This window comes from Chrysemys picta, chromosome 6 (assembly GCF_011386835.1).
Source record: "Chrysemys picta bellii isolate R12L10 chromosome 6, ASM1138683v2, whole genome shotgun sequence".
Lineage (NCBI taxonomy): Eukaryota > Metazoa > Chordata > Testudines > Emydidae > Chrysemys > Chrysemys picta.
The window spans coordinates 97,313,722-97,332,680 of record NC_088796.1 but is presented as its reverse complement, the minus strand read 5'-3'; the positions used below and the strand labels follow the sequence as shown (position 1 = coordinate 97,332,680).

At 40.6% G+C, this 18,959-nt stretch overlaps 1 protein-coding gene across 3 annotated transcripts in view; it reads right to left on the bottom strand.

Moving 5' to 3' along the window:
- The window catches only part of RORB (RAR related orphan receptor B), a 219,009-nt gene that overhangs the window by 41,220 nt on the left and 158,830 nt on the right, over positions 1-18,959 (bottom strand). For all 3 annotated transcript variants that reach the window (XM_065549410.1, XM_065549409.1, XM_065549411.1), the window contains one exon: positions 18,319-18,720. In XM_065549410.1, the coding sequence (XP_065405482.1) occupies positions 18,319-18,720 (402 nt within the window). The remainder of the gene's footprint in view (positions 1-18,318; positions 18,721-18,959) is intronic.

Genomic DNA, 18,959 nt, shown 5'->3' with positions numbered 1-18,959 from the left:
AAGGCAGAGCTGTTGGGCTCCAGACTACAGCAGTGGAATCTCCTGGCAGGTGATGTTAGGGTTTCTATGTTCCGTGACCGTCAAAAGGATCTTGTCCCATTCTTCTTCATGGAAGGTGATCTTGTAGCCTGCAACAACATCGATGGTGTGATGGCAGCCCTCAACATCGTTCACAATCCAGATGAGTGGAGACTGCTCATTGATTCATCGAAGACGAGTCTTAAAGCTGTTTTACTGCATAATGGCAATGTTTTGCCATCAATTCCAGTTGGTCATGCAGTCCATATGAAGGAAACCTATGACAACATGAAACAACTTTTGAGGTGCATAAACTATGACCAACATCAGTGGCAGTTTTGTGGCGATTTGAAGGTTGTTGCTCTCTTGCTTGGTCTGCAGACTGGATACACAAAGTACTGCTGTTTTCTCTGCGAATGGGATAGTCATGCAAGAGATTCCCACTACATCAAGAAAGATTGGCCACTCTGACAGTCATTGGAGCCTGGGAGGAAAAGTGTTCAGCATCCACCACTTGTTGAATCAAGGAAGATTTTGTTACCCCCTTACACATCAAGCTGGGTCTGATGAAGAACTTTGTCAAGGCCATTGACAAAACACAAGCAGCTTTCAGGTACCTCCGTGGAAAATTTCCAAGGTTAAGTGAAGCTAAGATAAAGGAAGGTGTCTTTGTTGGTCCTCAGATTCGTGAACTTCTTCGAGATGATTCATTTGACCATGCACTGCGTGGCAAGGAAAAGACGGCATGGAAAGCCTTCCAGTTGGTGGCAATAAATTTTCTCTGAAACAACAAGGCAGACAACTACAGGTTGTTGGTAGAAAACTTCCTCAAGGCATACAAAAGCCTTGGTTGCAACATGTCATTAAAGATACATTTTTTTGCACTCTCATCTAGATTTTTTTCCACCAAACTGCGGAGCAGTGAGCGATGAGCACGGCGAGCGATTTCACCAGGACATTGCAACAATGGAGAAACGCTATCAGGGCAAATGGAGCCCATCAATGCTTGCAGACTATTGCTGGACAGTGACAAGAGATGCTCCATTTAATGAATACAAGAGACAAGCCAAGAAGCGCCGAGTAGACACTGAGAAGGACTAAACTATGTACATAATAGTTTTTTGCCTTTTGTTTCATAATAAATTTTATTTATATAACCCTTTTGCTGATTTTTAAAGTGTTACATAAACAGGACAGGTGAAATATTATCATGTAAAGCAACCATAAACACATGAAAAGACCTAGGTTTACAAATTATGATTAAAACTCTACTATCTATACAATATACATAGACATAAAATGTAAAAACTTAAATATCTTAGAAACAGTAGCCAATCAGTTGTTTTAATTGTCATATTTGAATTCAGCACATCAAAATACATAATAAATAGCACATTTTATCTCTGAAGCAGACGACGTCTCAAAAATTGTAGACCAGTGTAATAATCCCTAAATGGCACTGGTAAAAGGACGTCTGAGATTATTTCCCAGCACCAGAAAAATAGTGACAAACTAGCAGGAGTTCAGAGAATGACAGCTGCATTTCTGATAGAAAAGGACTCTTTAATCTAGAAGGCAAAGGTGTAACAAGATCTAATGTCTGGAAGCTGAACAAATTCAGACTAGAAATAAAGCTCACTGTAACAATGTACCAAGTGATGTGGTCCATCACTTGAAGTCTCTAAATTGAGATTAGATCAAGTTATATGCTGCAGAAATCACTTGGTGAAATTCTGTGGTCTGTGTTATACAGGAGGACAGGCTAGATGATCATCATAGAGCCTTCTGGCCTTGAAATTTATGAAACAACAGTTGTGTGGAAGAAGGGATTTAAATCTAAGGAAAGTATAAAAGACTAAAATAATCTAATTTGATTATGTGATGACCAGGGAGAGCGGGGACATAGTAAATATCTACAAAGTATGACCACAATCCTGCAAACTGCTCATCATGGGCAGACAGTGAGTCTCTGGGCGGGTGCAACAATCCACCCATGCACAAATTACAGTATTAGGGCCTATATTTGAATGACGGGGTTTGTTTAGTATTGTAGAGGGGATCTAACTGGCAATAATAGAATGAAATTAAGAAAAATAAAATTAAGGCTGATTATTAGGAAAAAAAATCTGGACAGTGAAGCCAACCAGAATATGGAATTGTCTTCCAAGGGAAATGACGGGGGCCTATAGTTTGGGACTCTAGGGTACAGTTGTGTCCTGGAAAAGGGATGGGCTAACTGACTTAATAGGTCTTTACATTCAGTCAAGGTTTCTTTAAATTGTAGGCAGAAAAAAAGGAAACCAGCATATTTTTGTAAGATTGGCCTAATTTACAATGAAAAAATGCTCTGCAGAGAAAGTGACAATGTATGGTTAACAACTTCGATGTTCTAAAACTGGGACTATAGCGTACAACTTCCAAAATAGCAAGTGACCTTTTCTATTTTTGATTTCAGTAGCACAGCTGGATTTTTATTTTTTTCCAACCAAGTTTCCTTATTTTAGGTTTCAGTAGACATCTCAAAGGTTTCCACCTCTCAAACATACATTGTGCTGGTGAGTTAAGAAGCTACCTACATCCAAGACATGTACAGAAAACTGGACATTCCAGGTCAGGTCCCCATATGATGTAAATCAGCACAACTTGGAGCTACACCGCTTTGGCCCTCCATGTTTAATGTCAGTATCAAAATATCCCAAACTGCAGTGCTGATGGTTCATAAGGGAAAAAACTTAGACTTAGGGACAAATGCAGATCTGGTGTAAGTAGGTGCATTTTCATGTACTTGAATGAAGCTTGCACCAGCAGTGCATTTGGCCTGCTAAATATAAGCTACACTTAGAATTATGTAGTATATGCTTCCTATAGGCTCTTGAGTTCGTTCATTTGTTTCTCTTGTCTCATGAGGGAGTCTAGCTTTCTTAGCATCCCCTTCTTTTGCATTGGGAGCTGAAGAACTTTGAAGTGTGCCTCCTAAAATACCGATAATCATCCTCAATTAAAATGAATAATGAATTTTTAATTTCACTTACCCTCAGGATCCAGTTGAGTAGCTAAGAGCTCATCTCAGCTTATACCCTAAGTTGAGCTCTCTTAGGGATCCACTTCGAATTAATGCTGCAATAACACCACAGCTTTGTTTGATAGCTGTTGTAAGCATTTATGTCAGGTTTTTAAAATGTCACACAGCCTCTCAAGCCAAAAATCACTGATGGTGTGCCCAGGATACTGCTAGGCTGATGTCCCATTGCCATCTGAGTCCTAATTCTAGGTTTTGTGTTTTCAAAATAAAATGTTTTACATTCTGTTCAAATATGGTCTCTGTTCTCTAGCTTTCATTTTATTAATTAATTTGTGGAGTTTTTAGGAGGTGATAGAGTTATGAATGCAGAAAAATGCAAATGAACGTCTCACAACTGTGGACCAAAGTGAAGTGTATGTCCTTAATGTATATAGACTATAGCGCTGGCTGAAAAATCTCAAATTTCAAAATTTGCTGGGGAAAAGAAAAGGAGGTGGGGGGGACGGACTTATTTTTCCTAAAATGTTTTTTTTCCCTAATCTCATTTTCAACCATTTGCCAAATGATAATGCAAACAACAACAAAAATTAAAGTACCAATAGGCACAAATCTATTGTATTAATTTAATTTATATAAAAGCCTAGCAACAGGATTTGACAATGTGACATTCAAATACTGGAAACTACAGTACATTTGAATAAAGCTCTGATCCTGCAAAAAGATGGACCCCATACTCCCAATCAGAATTCAATGAACTGCATGAGGGTTAAGGATACCTTTGCTGGAATTGGGACCATTTAGCCAAAGATGGATTTTCTGCCGATTAGAAACAGGTTAGCGGACAGTAGAAGCACATTCCACAGCAACTGAATAGTTAAAAGACTACAGGACATGGACTCTATAAACAACATTTAATTATTACAGATATATTTAAAAGTATTTGAGATGAGCTGCTTTGTGATTCCACACTGGATAGAGTCACATCTCACAGAAAGATATCTTTATACAGTCCTGGAGCATTAAAATTCAATCTACCCTGCAATAAGGGGGTGTCTATATTTATTATTATTATTATTGTTATTATTAGAACAAGAAATAATTTTTCAGCTGAATTTACCTGGAAGGACAGGAAATTCCTGAGGGACTGGTGGCATTTTAAGGCTCTTGGAGTGTAATCAGAAAATCTGTGGTCCACAATAATATTTAATAATTCAGAAGAGAATCAAACACACACAACCAAGTACATTAAAAGAGATAGGACTTCTCATATACTTAAAGTTAGGCATTTGCTTCAGTATCTTGCTAAAATGAGGCCATAGATTTCACAAAATCTAAGAATAAACATTTTGCCTTTTGTTTTTAATATTTTTTAAAAAAATCATGACAATATTCTAAAAATAATTCACATCTTCCCTGGAAGTGTTAGAAACTAACACAGGCCAATATTGAGCTAGTGCATAGGAACCAAAAAGTGAAACTGACTAGAAACAAAACTGGCCAGTTTGAGTGATTTCATTGCAAACAGCAAACAAGCAACATATATAGTGAGACTTGCAGCCTTGCTTTAAGAGTCCCAATCTATATAGGGCTTTTGCAAGACCCTCGTGAAAGACTATTTCATTATTAAGAAATTTTCCCTGATATCCTGCCTCAAGTGTCTGGTGTGTTAATTTGATCTCATTATGGCCATTTATAGCCCCTTCTTCCACCATAAATAAATGCATCATGTTTCTCCATCTCCCATATACTTGTCACTCATCTACTTTTTTCTCGCATGTAAGTCTCTAGTCACGTAATCATTTTTGTTGCTGTTCCTGAACTCTCTTCAGTTTGTGAATATCTTCCTCGCGAAATAACACAGATGTTTAAAATTAGCAGTGCCCAGACATTTCTTCCAATGCAAGACACCAGCTACTAATAAAGCTGGGAACAGCAGCATAAACAATACTAAAAAGGAAGTACAACATTCTCAACCGTAAAATAGTGGATAGTGACAAGCCTACGACAAACAATGTGGTTTTCCAACACATCTACTGCACAGGACATAGTATTTGAAATTGGAGATGTGGTTTTGGGAAAAGAACCTATGATGCATATTCCCCATGCATATATTCTAGAAAATGCACTATAGATTTATAAAGTTTAGCTGCTCCATCAGCTATAAGCTACACATGCTCACCTGTGCTCTAGTTGACTATGGTTAAAGGGAGATCCACAAAGAACACATGTCAGAGTCTAGTGGCAATGTTAATTATTGTGAGAGAGCAATGCATTATGGACTTGACATGCAGAATAACAGTATACAAAGCAGGAAGGGGATCAGCCAGAGACAACGTAAACAAGCCCTAAGACGAGGGGAGGATAAATGCTGGAATACAAAGGCTGCTCAGATGGTGGAGCAGGTGTCTAAAAAGGAAAGAAGGTACAGAAACAGAATCCAGCACACATTTACTGTCGCAGATACCATAGTATTTCTGTGCTTCTGTGTGGCATGGGCATCATTGTTGCAGTTGGCATAGTGTCCCAGAGGTGCTCGTCCCTCCATAGCCTGCCCTGCTGACACCCCTCTGGATTTCTATCATTCATGTCAGTTACTGTTCATTTAGGGGCCCTAACACTTATTTTGCAGCTACTCTACCTCCCATTTCCCAGGCCCAATTGCTCTTGCAACTTCTGTGACCCATTCCTTCCAGAACGTCCTCATTACGGGCCAGTTGTAATGGTAGCAGTTGCCAGATTAAACTACTTCTCCTACTGATTTTGCTGCTCCATGCCCTATGCTTTTGTGTGAATTAAATGGCCATCCGTCTGACATTTAATGGGCATGGTGTATCTCGTTATTCATTACTCAGTGCTGGCTGTACATTGGTCTTTTACAATTCTTTATTATGTGCCACCAGCGTTCAGGGCGCTGTGCAGAACGAAGACAGCCATGATCCCTGCCCTGAGAAGAATACAATCTTTCATCACAATATTTCATGGGAAACTTGTGGTTACATGATGCTTCGCTTATTCTGCACATCTATAGAGGTACGTTTAATAGACACTTTTTTGTGCACTCAATGGAATAAACTAGTTTTATTAGTTTACAATATAAGGAGTTATTCCCGTTTTTTTATTTAGACAATGTCCCTTTAAGAAAATTAAAAATGCAGCCTATTTCACGGGAATATATTTAATACATCTTGGAGTACAATCCATGCTAAAGTCTGTTCTTGCTTATTAAAAATTGTAAGTACATTTAAATTTATTATTATTTCTAATTCATTTTGGAAAAGTGGGTCCAAACTGTCATAAAAATCACAAAAATGTTGCCCTGATTTTTTCCATCAAAAATGTCACTGAAATTATGACTTTCAAAATGTACCATCCATCTCTATTTATTTGTACTACAATTACAAATTTGTAGTGTAATGCGCAAGGTCATGTATTTAGGGTCTAATAATAAGAATTTCTGTTACAAGTTGGGGGCTCATCAGTTGGATGCAACAGAGGAGGCCTGTGACCTGGACAGATGACTCTGAGCCACCAAAGTGATATGGGTATCAAAAGGCCAATGCAAGCCTAGAATGTATTAGCTTAGGAATTTCCAGTAAAGAATGATACGTATTAATGCCATTGTACAAGGCAGCGGTAAGACCTCACTTGGAATACTGTGTACAGTTCTGGCCACCTGTGTTCAAGAAAGATGAATTTAAACTGGAACAGGTGCAGAGAAGAGCTACTAGGATGATCAGGGGAATGGAGGGCCTGTATTATGAGAGGTCTATCAAAAAAACAACAACAAGGTTGAGCTGGGATATGATTGCTGTTTATAAATACATTAGGGGAATAAATACCAGGGAGGGTGAAGAGCTATTCAAGCTGAAGGACACTGTTTTCACAAGAATACATGGATATAAACTGGTCATGAACCAATTTAGGCTGGAAATTATAAAAAGTTTTTTAACCATCACAAGGGTGAGGTTCTGGAACAGCCTCCTAATAGGAGTTATGGGGACAAACAACTTGATAAGTTTTGAGAGAGTGGACAAATTTATGAATGCAATTGTATGACATGGTTGTTTGTGATGGTAGGGGGCAGGGCTCAACAGTCCTGGGCCTCACTGTCTTAGGAAAGTTTCTGTCCTATGCTCCTAAAGCTCATGCTTCAGGATTTCAGCTGTCTAATAGCAGGGGTCAGGAAGGGATTTCCCCCCATTCCCCCTAGTGTATTCTGGGAGTGGTTTTTTTATCTCCTTCCTCTGAAGCACAAGGGATGGACATGGCTGGAGATGGAAGATTGGGTGGGGTGGGCCAGGACTCTGAGGTGGCTCCAAGCATTATCTCTCTCAGGTACTCGGCTGGCTGGTTCTTGTTCATAGGCTCAGGGTCTAACTGATCACCATATGTGGGGTAGGAAAGGAATTTCGCCCAAGGTTGTTGGTGATTTTAGATGGTCTCGCCCTCCTTTGCAGTCTGTGGGAGTGGGCCACATGCCAGGATTATCTGGGTATATCTCCCTTAATCATTTCCTTGACCTCAAGCACTCTGTCCCTCCTGTTTTCTGGCTGCGGCCCATAATTATCTAGTCTCCTGTGAGTTGCAATGCTTTGGTCTGGTTTTGGTTGTTGGTTTTAGTGCAATGGTGGTGTTGGTGTCCTGTGATATACAGGAGGTCAGATTAGGTGATCTAGTGGTCCCCTCTGGCTTAAACTCTGACTCTTGCAGTAATGCCTCAAACCTCCAATTAAAACATTGTCCAGAGTGCTGTACAAACTCATTTCCAAAGGAAAACTGCCTTCCCACCCATCCCCCCAACATGATATACGATAAACAAAAAAGAAATAAACTTTAAATCACCCTAGGCAGAACTCTGCTTAAACTTCTACAACAAACTTAAAGGGCAATATTTAAAAGGCTTTGAGTCTAGCGTAAATTGATCAAACCCCAATTAGGAACACTGCCGACGGCCGTCATTTGTAACATTATAGTGACTTTATTAGCAGGCCTACAACTGACATGTGAATTGACTTAATCTTAAAAGAAGTTGAGTCCCTTTCAGAGATATACTGAAGCGATTTTGACTTGTAGGAAGATCTGGTCTGAGGCATTCTTTAAGGGTATCTACTACATTTTCAAACAGTTAAACTAAATAATTTCAAATTAATTGCTTGATTACATAAATAAGTACTAGACTCATGCAATTTAAAAAAACACATTTCGCCATGCTTATTGAACTGCAATGGTGTGTGTGTGTAAGACAGAGAGAGAGAGATGAGGCTTGTTAGACTATGGTCCGGATCCAAAGCCCATTGATATCAATGGGAACTTCTGGGTGGTAAGCAATTTGAAAATCAGGCCAGTTATTTAGGTGCTTAAATATTGGCTGAGGCACTTAACTTAAAGCCCTTATTTGTGAAAATCTTGTTTATTTTCAAAGACTGAATCATGGGTTATACCGCAGACTGAATTCCCCCAAAAGTCATTACAGTTCAGTAAGCAATTAAATATGCCTCGATTAAATTGTAACAACATAGTAAGTTATCTATGTGCATTTAGTTCATTTTAAACTGTCACATTGTGTAACAAACTTTAATAAGGCCACTGCATACATCTATAATTAGGTTGTTTTCAGTTAATTTTAACCCTATGACACATGACAACTTGCTTGAATGAGAAACAAGGCATTGTAAAACTAGCAAAAAAATAATCCTCTGCATTTCTGCAAACGTATACAGTACTTTTTGAGGCCAGATCAAACATTTATTTCTAAATGGTAAGCCCAGAGCAGCTAAAAAAACAGGTTTTACAGTGAAAAGGAAACAAATGAAAAAAAAAGGTTCTTCAGTTCAATATCAGCTGAAGCTAGAATGATGAAGGTGTTTCGGTTTTGCCATGTTCTAGTTTAATTCTCTGTTTTTCTGTCCTTTTGTCCCTTTTTCTGATGTAGTTGAAACAGTTTCTGACTGAGGAAAGCCATCAAATTAGTTTTAAATCTTGCCATACACCTCTCTCTCTCTCTTTGTGAGTTTAAGAGGAAAGTATGAGAGGGGAGGGGAGAGAGAGAGAGAGAGAGAGAGAGAGAGAGAATTAACAAACTAGTTACAGTGATAGTTACAAAATTAAGGGGGATTTTTTTGGTCTAAACTGTGTCAGATGTGCTGAAATGGGCATACAACTGTCATATTAATTTATTTTGACTATCACCTTTAAATAGGTATGGAAAGTAAGGTTATGATGGTATGGAATAGTGCCCAAAGGGTGTCTGTGGAATACACACATTGGATTAGTTTAATTAGTCACTAGATGGCAACGTTGCTCCATTGAAATATAGCTTTAAGACATATACTGTAGCTGTACTGGAGGGGATTTTAAAAGAGGAGTTGAGAAATGTGACTTCATATCACCTCTGTAAGAGGGATCTTAAAATATGGCCTAGGAAAGAGAGAGGCAAAGAGAGACATAAGGCTCATAGGACTACAGTTATAGATGCATCAGTTTGTTCAGGTTTATTATGCATGTGTGTTGCAATGGCAAGAAAATCCTATAGAATAGGTGGGATTTTAACATAGTAGTTGGCAGTATAGTATCTTTGACATTTCTGAAATATTAAGAAGACATTTTAAAATTTTAAATATATTTTTAGGGAGGGAGATGGGTTACAGTACAAGTCTGTCAGTCTCCTGAATGTCCCTTCAAGTAACGTTTGACTGAAAAGATCATCTTAAATTACATGCCTGCTGAAATCCAACTCGGCTGAGAGGACAAATTCTGGAGTGACTGAAGCAGGAGTTAGAGAAAACAAAATTCATACTCTTGGGGGCATATTTTTTTCAACAGTTAGGTTATGTCTACACCTCAGCCTATGTTGGCAAAATTTATGTTGCTCGGAGGGTGAATATTCCAGACCCCCTGAACGATATATATTACACTGACATAAGCGCTCATATACACAGTACTATGTCAGCAAGAGTACTTCTCCCGCTAACACAGCATCTGCTGCTCACGGAGGTGGGTCTTTTATGCCGATGGGAAAGGTCTCTCCTTTCAGCATAGAGCATCTTCATCAGATGTGCTGCAGTGGTGCAGCTGTAACGGCACAGCTATGCTACGGCATGTATAGATATACCCTTAGAAATGAAATATATACATGGTCTAGCAAGAAAGTGTAGTGCTATCATAGGAACCTGGTATATGAGGCAAAGCATATAGCTTCAGTTCAAAGTGCTGCTGAAATCCCGACAGAATGTCAGCACGTAGGGATAGACCCAGCTCCCATTAAAGTCAATGGGAGCTTTTCCATTGATATGAAGGGGAGTTGGATTGGGCCCTTAAAATGCATCAGTGAAGGAGTCAAAAGCTTTTAAAAATTAATATCTCATATAAAAATGAGTAATTGTGTGATAAATTCCTGGTTGTCAGAGTGCTTTAATAATAAATAATAATAATAACAACACTTTACTGTATATAATGCTGTTTATCCAAGGACCTTCAACATTTTTATACACTGAACTGAATCATGGTTGAAACCTTCAAGGTATTGAGCACTGTAGTTTCTGTGAGGCTACCTGAACCTTTAATTGGAAGTTATTTTGCCCCCTACTTCTACCCATATTTTGATTTTCTTTTCTGTTAAACACCAGTCGAGGGTTTTTAAATTTAAATGTAACTGTTTATTTTCGCCATGTTGCAGACCTTGCTTTGCTTTTGGTTTCTGGTTGAAGGCAGGGTCAGAGCCAGCCCTACATTTTGCAGAGGCCTGTGTGAAATAAAGCATGCACTCCTCCTACAGAGCACAATAAAGAGTGGCTACAGGTGTTAAAGCACATTAGTTCATTCACAGTGGTGCAGGCTAAGGGGATAATATCAGGCCAGATGATGTCAACATTGTTCACTATTTCACAGTTGCTTATTGTAGTAGAAACTTCTAGATACACAAGGCTGATAGGTGCAGCTTAAGTAGATTACCACCACTTCCCGCCCTCTGTTAAGAGCTGATGTAAAGAGTTACCAGAGGAAGCCATTTGTGATGCACAACAACATTTTTATTGGCCCTATAAAATCCAGGAACTTTGCTATGCAATCGGGAATGCCATCTACCTTACTTATTAACTATTTGCTTATGTATATATAGATACAGATACTCCTGTAACACTCTCTACAGTTGTATCCCTGAATAGGCTTCCCCCCCCCAACAGATATAATAATAAATTGTTATCCTTCTGTGGATTTTACAGGAACTAAGGGGATGGGGCTTGCTCCTTTCCCTCAAAATAATATTAAATGACTATCAACTTTCCCATTCATCTTCCATAGCAGCCAGTTGTCTTGTATCGGACCCCAGTCTTGACAAGAGATTCACCAACGTAGGTGTGGTATTAGGAACTCTACCTTAAAATAGTTTAGTATCCCAGACAGAAAGTGTGGGAGAGGGGCAGTGCAGAAGCCCATGTTGTTATACAGAGGCAGTTCGAACTGTGTCACTGAATAAAGAGGATTTCTTTCAAGCCTCTTGGACCCAAAGTCATTACTGAACACCACAGTGGAATCCCCTGCAATCAAAGGGACTCCATGATGCCTACACGGCTGGCTCTCTTTTGCAGAATCGGGCCTTATAAAATTAGATAAGTGAATTTAGCTGATCATAACTAGAGCAGTGTTAAATTCAGTGGGTCATCAAATCCTTGTTCTGCTGCAGTCCATACAGACTTTTTTCTCATGAATTTCACTATGAATTTCGGGTTTGAAACCCAAAAATTAAAAGGTAAATTCTGTCAAATCTGCCAAATTTCACCTGATTTGTTCTAATGGTTCATGATTCTCGGAGAACAGTTTCCATCACTCTTCAAAAAGAAAAAAGAAAAGAAAAAAAAGAAAAGGGACCAGATCCTAAGCTGGTGCAAAGCTGAGGATCTTCCCCTATATATTTATTTTGTTTTTAAAACAAATTGTGAGTAGTCTTTTTTTATTTTGCTATGTAATAGGAATTAGGATATTGGAACATATTTCTTCCAATAAATAGCTTTTCCAGTTATCAAATGCCTTAGTTTTGCATCTATGTTTAATTACCTACAAAGCCTGTTTATTGCTTCATATACTTTATCATGAACATTATTTCTTAGCTACCAAAAAGACTTCCCAGTTTTGCTTCTAGGCCCTGGTTACTGCTTTTGATTATATATATAAATTAGGGTGACCAGATGTCCCGATTTTATAGGGACAGTCCCGATTTTTGGGTCTTTTTCTTATATAGGCTCCTATTACCCCCCACCCCCGTCCCAATTTTTCACACTTGCTGTCTGGTCACCCTAATATAAATAAACCTGATTTATTTTTTCTAGGAGTTACAAAATTAGTACATGAAGAAGGGACCATCAACAATGTGTAAAGCATTTGAAAGGGCACCTCATGAAATCTTATTTATAAAATTAAATCAAATTGGCTTTTAAGTGAACACCATGACATGGACTGCAAATGGCTGATGGGCCATGAACAAAATAATGCTCAAAGGCAATTTATTCAGTTGCAGCAAGTTGTTTGGTGGGGCGCAGTAGGGATCAGTGTTCGGTCTAGTCCTACAAATATTGAACATTTTCTCTAACAACCTGGAAAAGAGGGTTTGCCACATGTTATTGAAATGAGCAAATGATTCTAAATTGTAAGGAAGTGCAAATATAAGTGAGGAGAGAGACAATTTAAAGTGACCAAAAGAGGTTAAAAGTGTGGCTACAGAAAAAGGAGATTCAGCCCTGGAAATATGCAAGCTAGTATATCTTGGGAAGCTAGCCCCAAGTGAGAAATTTGATGTGGGGGAGAAAAGAACAAAGCTCTAATATCAAAAGAGATGTAGGGGTTAGAGCGAGCAGCAAAATAGAGGTTAGTGGGCATATAAAGTGGAAGCAAAAAATGCCACAGTGATTCTGGATCGTCTCTGCAGAGCCAACATGTCCCAAACCATGGAGCCATTTGTGTCTCTCCATTTCTCCACATGATTCTGATGAGAATAAACTTGCAATAAGTTTTGGGTATCTCGGTACCGGAGAGATGTAAAGCAATTTATGGGAGTTGTATAAAATACAGCAACATGTATTTTGGCTGCAGAGTTTGAGAGATTGATTCTTGAGGTAAGATTAATAGAGTGGATATAGTACCAACTGGCTAAGTGACAACTAAGGAGCGGCAAGATAACCAACTAAAAGTATTTTAAGAATATAAACAGCAGAGGAAAATTTAATCTGAAAAACTTCTTAACCATGAGATTGGCTAGAATGTCTCCAAAGAGTAGTAGTAGAATTAATGGAATATTAATGTCACTTGGGACAGTTAAAGCAAAGCTGAGTAAATCACTAGAAAATATCCTATAGGGAGCAATCTTCATTGGCATGGTATCAACTTAATACTTACTTTCCATCTCTATTTTCTATTATTCTCTATCATTTTCACATAATACAGGCCATAACTCAGGAAAGCACTTCTGCTCACACACCAGTTAAATACATACTTAAATTTAAGCCCAGGCTTCAGTTTCATTGAAGACAACAGGACATAATCACATGCTAAACATTAAGCATAGGCTTAAGAGATATCCTGAATCGGGGGAGGGAGGACTTAAGCATGTGCTTCAGTGTTTTCATATATTGGGGCCATGGACTGCAGAGCAGTTTTCCAAAAATTCCAGCAATACAGCATTAGCACATCTTTTCTATTTTGCTCAAACATCCCTCTTTACTAAAGAGTGAGCCAGGTAGGCAGAATTATTTATATATAACTGGAAAGTCAACAAAAGGACAGAAGATCTGAAAAATATGTTGATTTCTTATTTATACTAAGCGACATACAGTCATTGTACTGAACAGTTCATTCCCTTGTGAATAATATTACTGGTTCCCGCAGTTAAAGACACAAGGAATATCTCCCAAGCTAACAGGATCTTTCAGAATGGAATGAAATTGATGTCAATGGAGATTCAGTAGAACCTCAGAGTTCCGAATACCAGGGTTATGAACTGACCAGTCAACCACACACTTCATTTGGAACCAGAAGTACACAATCAGCAAAGCACCAGCAGAGACAAAAAAAAAAAAAGAAGAAGCAAATATAGTACAGTACTGTGTTATACGTAAACTACTAACAAAACAAAGGGATCGTTTTAAAAAAAGATTTCACAAGGTAAGGAAACTGTTTTTGTGCTTGTTTCATTTAAATTTAGATGGTTAAAAGCAGCATTTTTCTTCTCACCGTAAAGTTTCAAAGCCGCATTAAGTCAATGTTCAGTTGCAAAGTTACAACTATTTCAGAGTTCCGAACAACCTCCATGCCCGACAGGGCCGGCTCTAGGTTTTTTGCCGCCCCAAGCAAAAAAAACAAACAAAACCTCTGAGAGCGCAACTGCCGAAGCCAAAAAAAAACAAACAACAATCCGGAATGCTGCCCCTGGAATTCTGCTGCCCCAAGCACGTGCTTGGTTTGCTGGTGCCTAGAGACGGCCCTGATTCCCGAGGCGTTTGTAACTCTGAGGTTCTTCTACTGTATGCCAATTGACACTAGTTGAAGATCTGGTCTTAAGAGTGTCCACAGTAGTTTTCATTCATTAAAAAAAAAAAAAAAGAACTTGGGTAAAATTTTCCAAAGGCCCTAGGTCCAATTTTCAAAAGTAACTTAGACACTTAGGCAGTTAAGTCTCACAAAGAGCTAGATCCATAAAGGAAACTTAAGCTCCATATTGCAATATCTAATGTTTAGAATCCTGCCACCCGCTGAAATCTTTAGCTGTAACTTAGTCATTGGGTCAGAGAGAAAGTGAGAATGACTCTATAGACAGACAAGTGGTTAGCACACTGTCCTGGGAGACCTGGGTTCCAGACCCTGTTCCAATGACTATTTAAGTATTTCATAAAAAGTGGAACTCCTTCAACAGGAGAGATGTGCTTCAGTGCTTTCCTGTTTTCGGACCACGGACTGTAGGACAGTGAGAGAGACAGAGAGACCCACCCCAGAATACCATATAGTCCAGCAGTTAAGAGTACTCACCTTCTTCCTTTCTGTTTGTGTGGAGCCTGATCTGGTAGGCATGCTCTACGGTGACCTCTGAGAATGCCTACAGACTGGCCTCCACAGGCGAGATAGGTTAGGGAATTCCTAGCTTGAGGATCCTGCTGGGGCTGAGGTAGCATCAGGATTTAGGCAGTGTGCATGTCCACTGGCAGAAACGTAGGCACACTGGGGACTTTACCAGTGAAAACGTAGCAACCTAGGGAATTTAGGTGCCTACAGGGTTAGGTGGCGGCTGAGCAGAGGTTTTGAGGATCTAAATTTTGGACTTAAGTGCCTAAATTCCTTTGTGGCTGTAGCCAAAAACCTTTGCTTGGTCCTACTTTCCCTACCCACATTTGGAGCTAATATAAGGCTGCTCAACCACCAAACGGTTTTCAGTTTCACTAAGGGGAGAGTGTGAGAATTCTTCCTGTGCTGAGTTCCACTCTCCTCTGATAAACCCTCACACTCCTCAACCTTGTCCCATCCTCAGGAAGCTAAAGTTACCCTGAATAGCACAGGGAAATGTAGGGAAAGGAAAGGGCGAGTGCCAACTCAGTGCTCACTAAATCGTCTTATTACAGTGTGTTGAAGAGGCAGTTGTCTGATGTGCTCACCTCTGGTATGATGAGAGGGAGTGGAAGAGCAAGGTGAGCCCAGCCCAGTTCTTTGCTAGGAAAGCAAGGAAAGAATGAAGATTTAGGCAGGGATACTGTCTTATCTGAGTGACCCTGAAGGACGAGAGAGTTTGGGCCTGATCTAAAACTCACTGAAGTAAATGGAAAGACACTCACTGACTTCATTATTTCTGGGTCAGGCTCACAGAGAGCAGTGGGGCAGCACCTCATCATCCCCACCCGATCAATCTACTGCAGTGTTTCCATTGGCACACCACAGAAGGTATCGGTGCCCTGGTGCAGGTGAGTATTGGCTCACAGTTTTTTAGATAAACAAGTAGCAAATAGGCTGATGGTACAAATTACAGCAGCATCTTTATTCTCATTACAAAGTCTATCCCTACACAAGATACTTCAGGGGCACAAGTGGTGGTATCTATTAGACTTGATTTTTCTCCTTTGTACCCACCCCAGACATCTTTAGGCACAAATTGGAAATGTGACTCTTCCAAAGCACATGGACACGTTTTCTCAAGCCAAGATGCACATACAAAACATTCAGTGTGTGCAAAGAGCTCAAAGATTTGGTTTTGTGAGAGTGAACCTATTTTAGTTTACTTTTTTACTGATGCTATAGTATAGGCTGGGGGTCTGCGAGCCATTTCAGGGGTGCCACGGGGCCCTGCGGCTGAAGACTGAAGCCCTAAGCCCCGATGCTCTTTGCAGGTCTAAAGCCCAGAGCTGTGGGGCTGAAACTCCCACGGGATTGAAGCCCGGAGCCATGGGACTGAAGCCAGGAGCCCTGGTGCCACCCTGCAGGGCTAAAGCCCCAATACCAAGGGTGGAGTTGGGAGGATATAAAGGGCATTGTTCCCTGCCCTCCCCCCCCACTTCAGTGCCTTACCCAGAGATGGGCAGGCCTGGGGGCAACTCCACACCCTCCCTCACCTCCTTCTCTCCCCCAGCCCCTGCCGAGAGGCCCTGCCCCCTGGCCAGGTCAGAGGTGGGAAATTGGAGCCAGGCACTGGGGGCAGCTGCTGCTCCGACTGCTGCCATGAATTGGGCAGCCACAGAGGTCTCCTATCTCCTGCTGCGGCTACTGGTGGAGCCCAGGATTGTGGCTGCTCCTCAGGTCCCAGCGCCCTTTTACTGCTGGAGCAGGCGGTGAGAGCCACCCAAGTAGGTGACCTGACTCCTGGGCAGCAGAGTCCTCAGGGAGCAGTGACCGCAAGGCAGGGGCCCCTCCCGGGCTCCCAATATACAGCCCCTAGCTACCTCCCTATCCATGCACAGCCCCTAGCTACCCCTCTTCCCTGCACCGCTCTCTCCACAGAGACCCTAGCTACTCCTCTCCCTGCACCCTGAGCTACCTCCCCTGCCTGCACATAGCCCCTAGATACCCCTTGCCTGCACCTTGAGCTGTTTTCAAACTGAGCTGAGCCCCACTCTACGCCCCCCACCCCATTTAATTTATAAGTTTTGGGTGCAGCATCCCCCCACCTCCCAGACAGGCTGGCTGGACTGCTGAGGTGAGTCAGGGGGTGGAGGTGGTGATCCCTCCCTGGGCCACGCTGTGCAGAGCTGGCCCGAGCCCTGCTCCCCCCAGATAGAAGTCAAACTACGTCTATGTCCAAGGACACCTCCCCCCCCCCACCTTCTCTGGAGGTTTTATAGCATTGGGGGGGGGCTCAGATAGAAAAAGGTTGAGAACCTCTGTTATAGATTACCCTTTTCCTCTTGTTTTTTAATTAAACCCAATTAGAGAGGTGTTACCCTATAATTTTATTCTAAACCACAACTGACTCAGCATTCATCACTTGTTGAGGTGGGAAGCTCTTAATTAGTAAGCCAGCCTCTTTTTCTTTTTTCTTTTTATTTTCTTAGAATAGAATACAGTGCTTTCGGCTGAGTGTGTACAAGTGAGAGCTTGAGCCATTCTATTTAGTTAGAAACCTTCCCTAGAGTGTGACCAAAAGAACATTATTGTTCACCCAAACCCAGCCTTTTTTGCTGTCTGAAACACCTGGCAGAAGGCTTGCTCTATCATTTGCACTGGCAGTTAAAGGAAAACTTGAGTAAGATGTATGTCCAAAACATCCAGAGAGTTAATCAGGAGAATACAAATCACAGCCTATTTCAGGCCAGATCCTCATCTCAGTTACACTGCTTTAAATCAAGAGATCAGTGAAATTACTCCAAATGTACATCTGTGTAACTGAGATCAGAATCTGGTGCTCATTTTAATAAACACAATAGAATGAGCCACCTTAGGGACTCTTTGTTTTGACAAGAATATGTATAGCTGTCAGAAAAGATCATTAAACCCTTCTGGTAATGAGCTCATTTGAAACAAGCTCCCTATTAGTAATTATCACTTGGTTTTGATTGATTCATCAGTTGCTTTCGGTGTTCCAGTTTCATAAACAGTTCATGAATTGCTGAGTTAAGAAATGTAATCATTATTTTAGAATTTGGTAAACTCAACAACGAAAAAACCCAGCCAGTCAGCCAGCCCTGTTTCAGGACCAGTCCATTCTAAATGAATTGGCTGTGTAGCATATCCGTTATAGCTGGACTGCAATTTATTCAACAACGAAAAAAGTCAAATGGAACAGTGAATGCTTGAGAAGTGAAAATTTTTCTTACCTATTTCAGTCATGGTTATCCCTGGAGCTAATTGCCCATTGTTGAAAGAGCTATAGGTAAACAAGTTTGGTACAGAAGTGAGGTCATAGATTGGTTCCTGCTTTATCTGTTTGAGTCCAGTCATGTCTAACCCAGACTGATCTGGGGAGGGCTGGGCAGAATCCACATTATAATAACCCTCGGACTTTGGCAGGTCAATGACATGCCCATTCGAGTAAGTGCCACCAGTTTCGTTGTTCAGGTTGCTCAGGCCGTTACTGATGCTGCTGCTGTATACCCTGGCAAGGGCTTCTGCCTCACCACTCTGCTGCTGCCGTTGCTCCTGTAATCGCTGCTGGTGCTTCTGCACTTCAGCATACAGGCTGTCCCTCTGCTTTTTGGACATTCTTCCAAATTTCACAGCTGAAAAGCAAACCATAACAGAAACCATTGCTCTCTTTTCTTAAATCATTTTCCTATTTACATCACTTTTGCCCTGTCTTTCTGCCGGGGAAATCAGAAATGATACAAAGCTGCAGACTACACACGTATTATGAAAGCTGAAGCATTATGCTCTTGATTTGCAAGGTACAACATTGCTCCATTTTGACAGATAGGGTCTCAATCAAGCAACATACTCCTCCCTGCTGTGAATGTTAAAA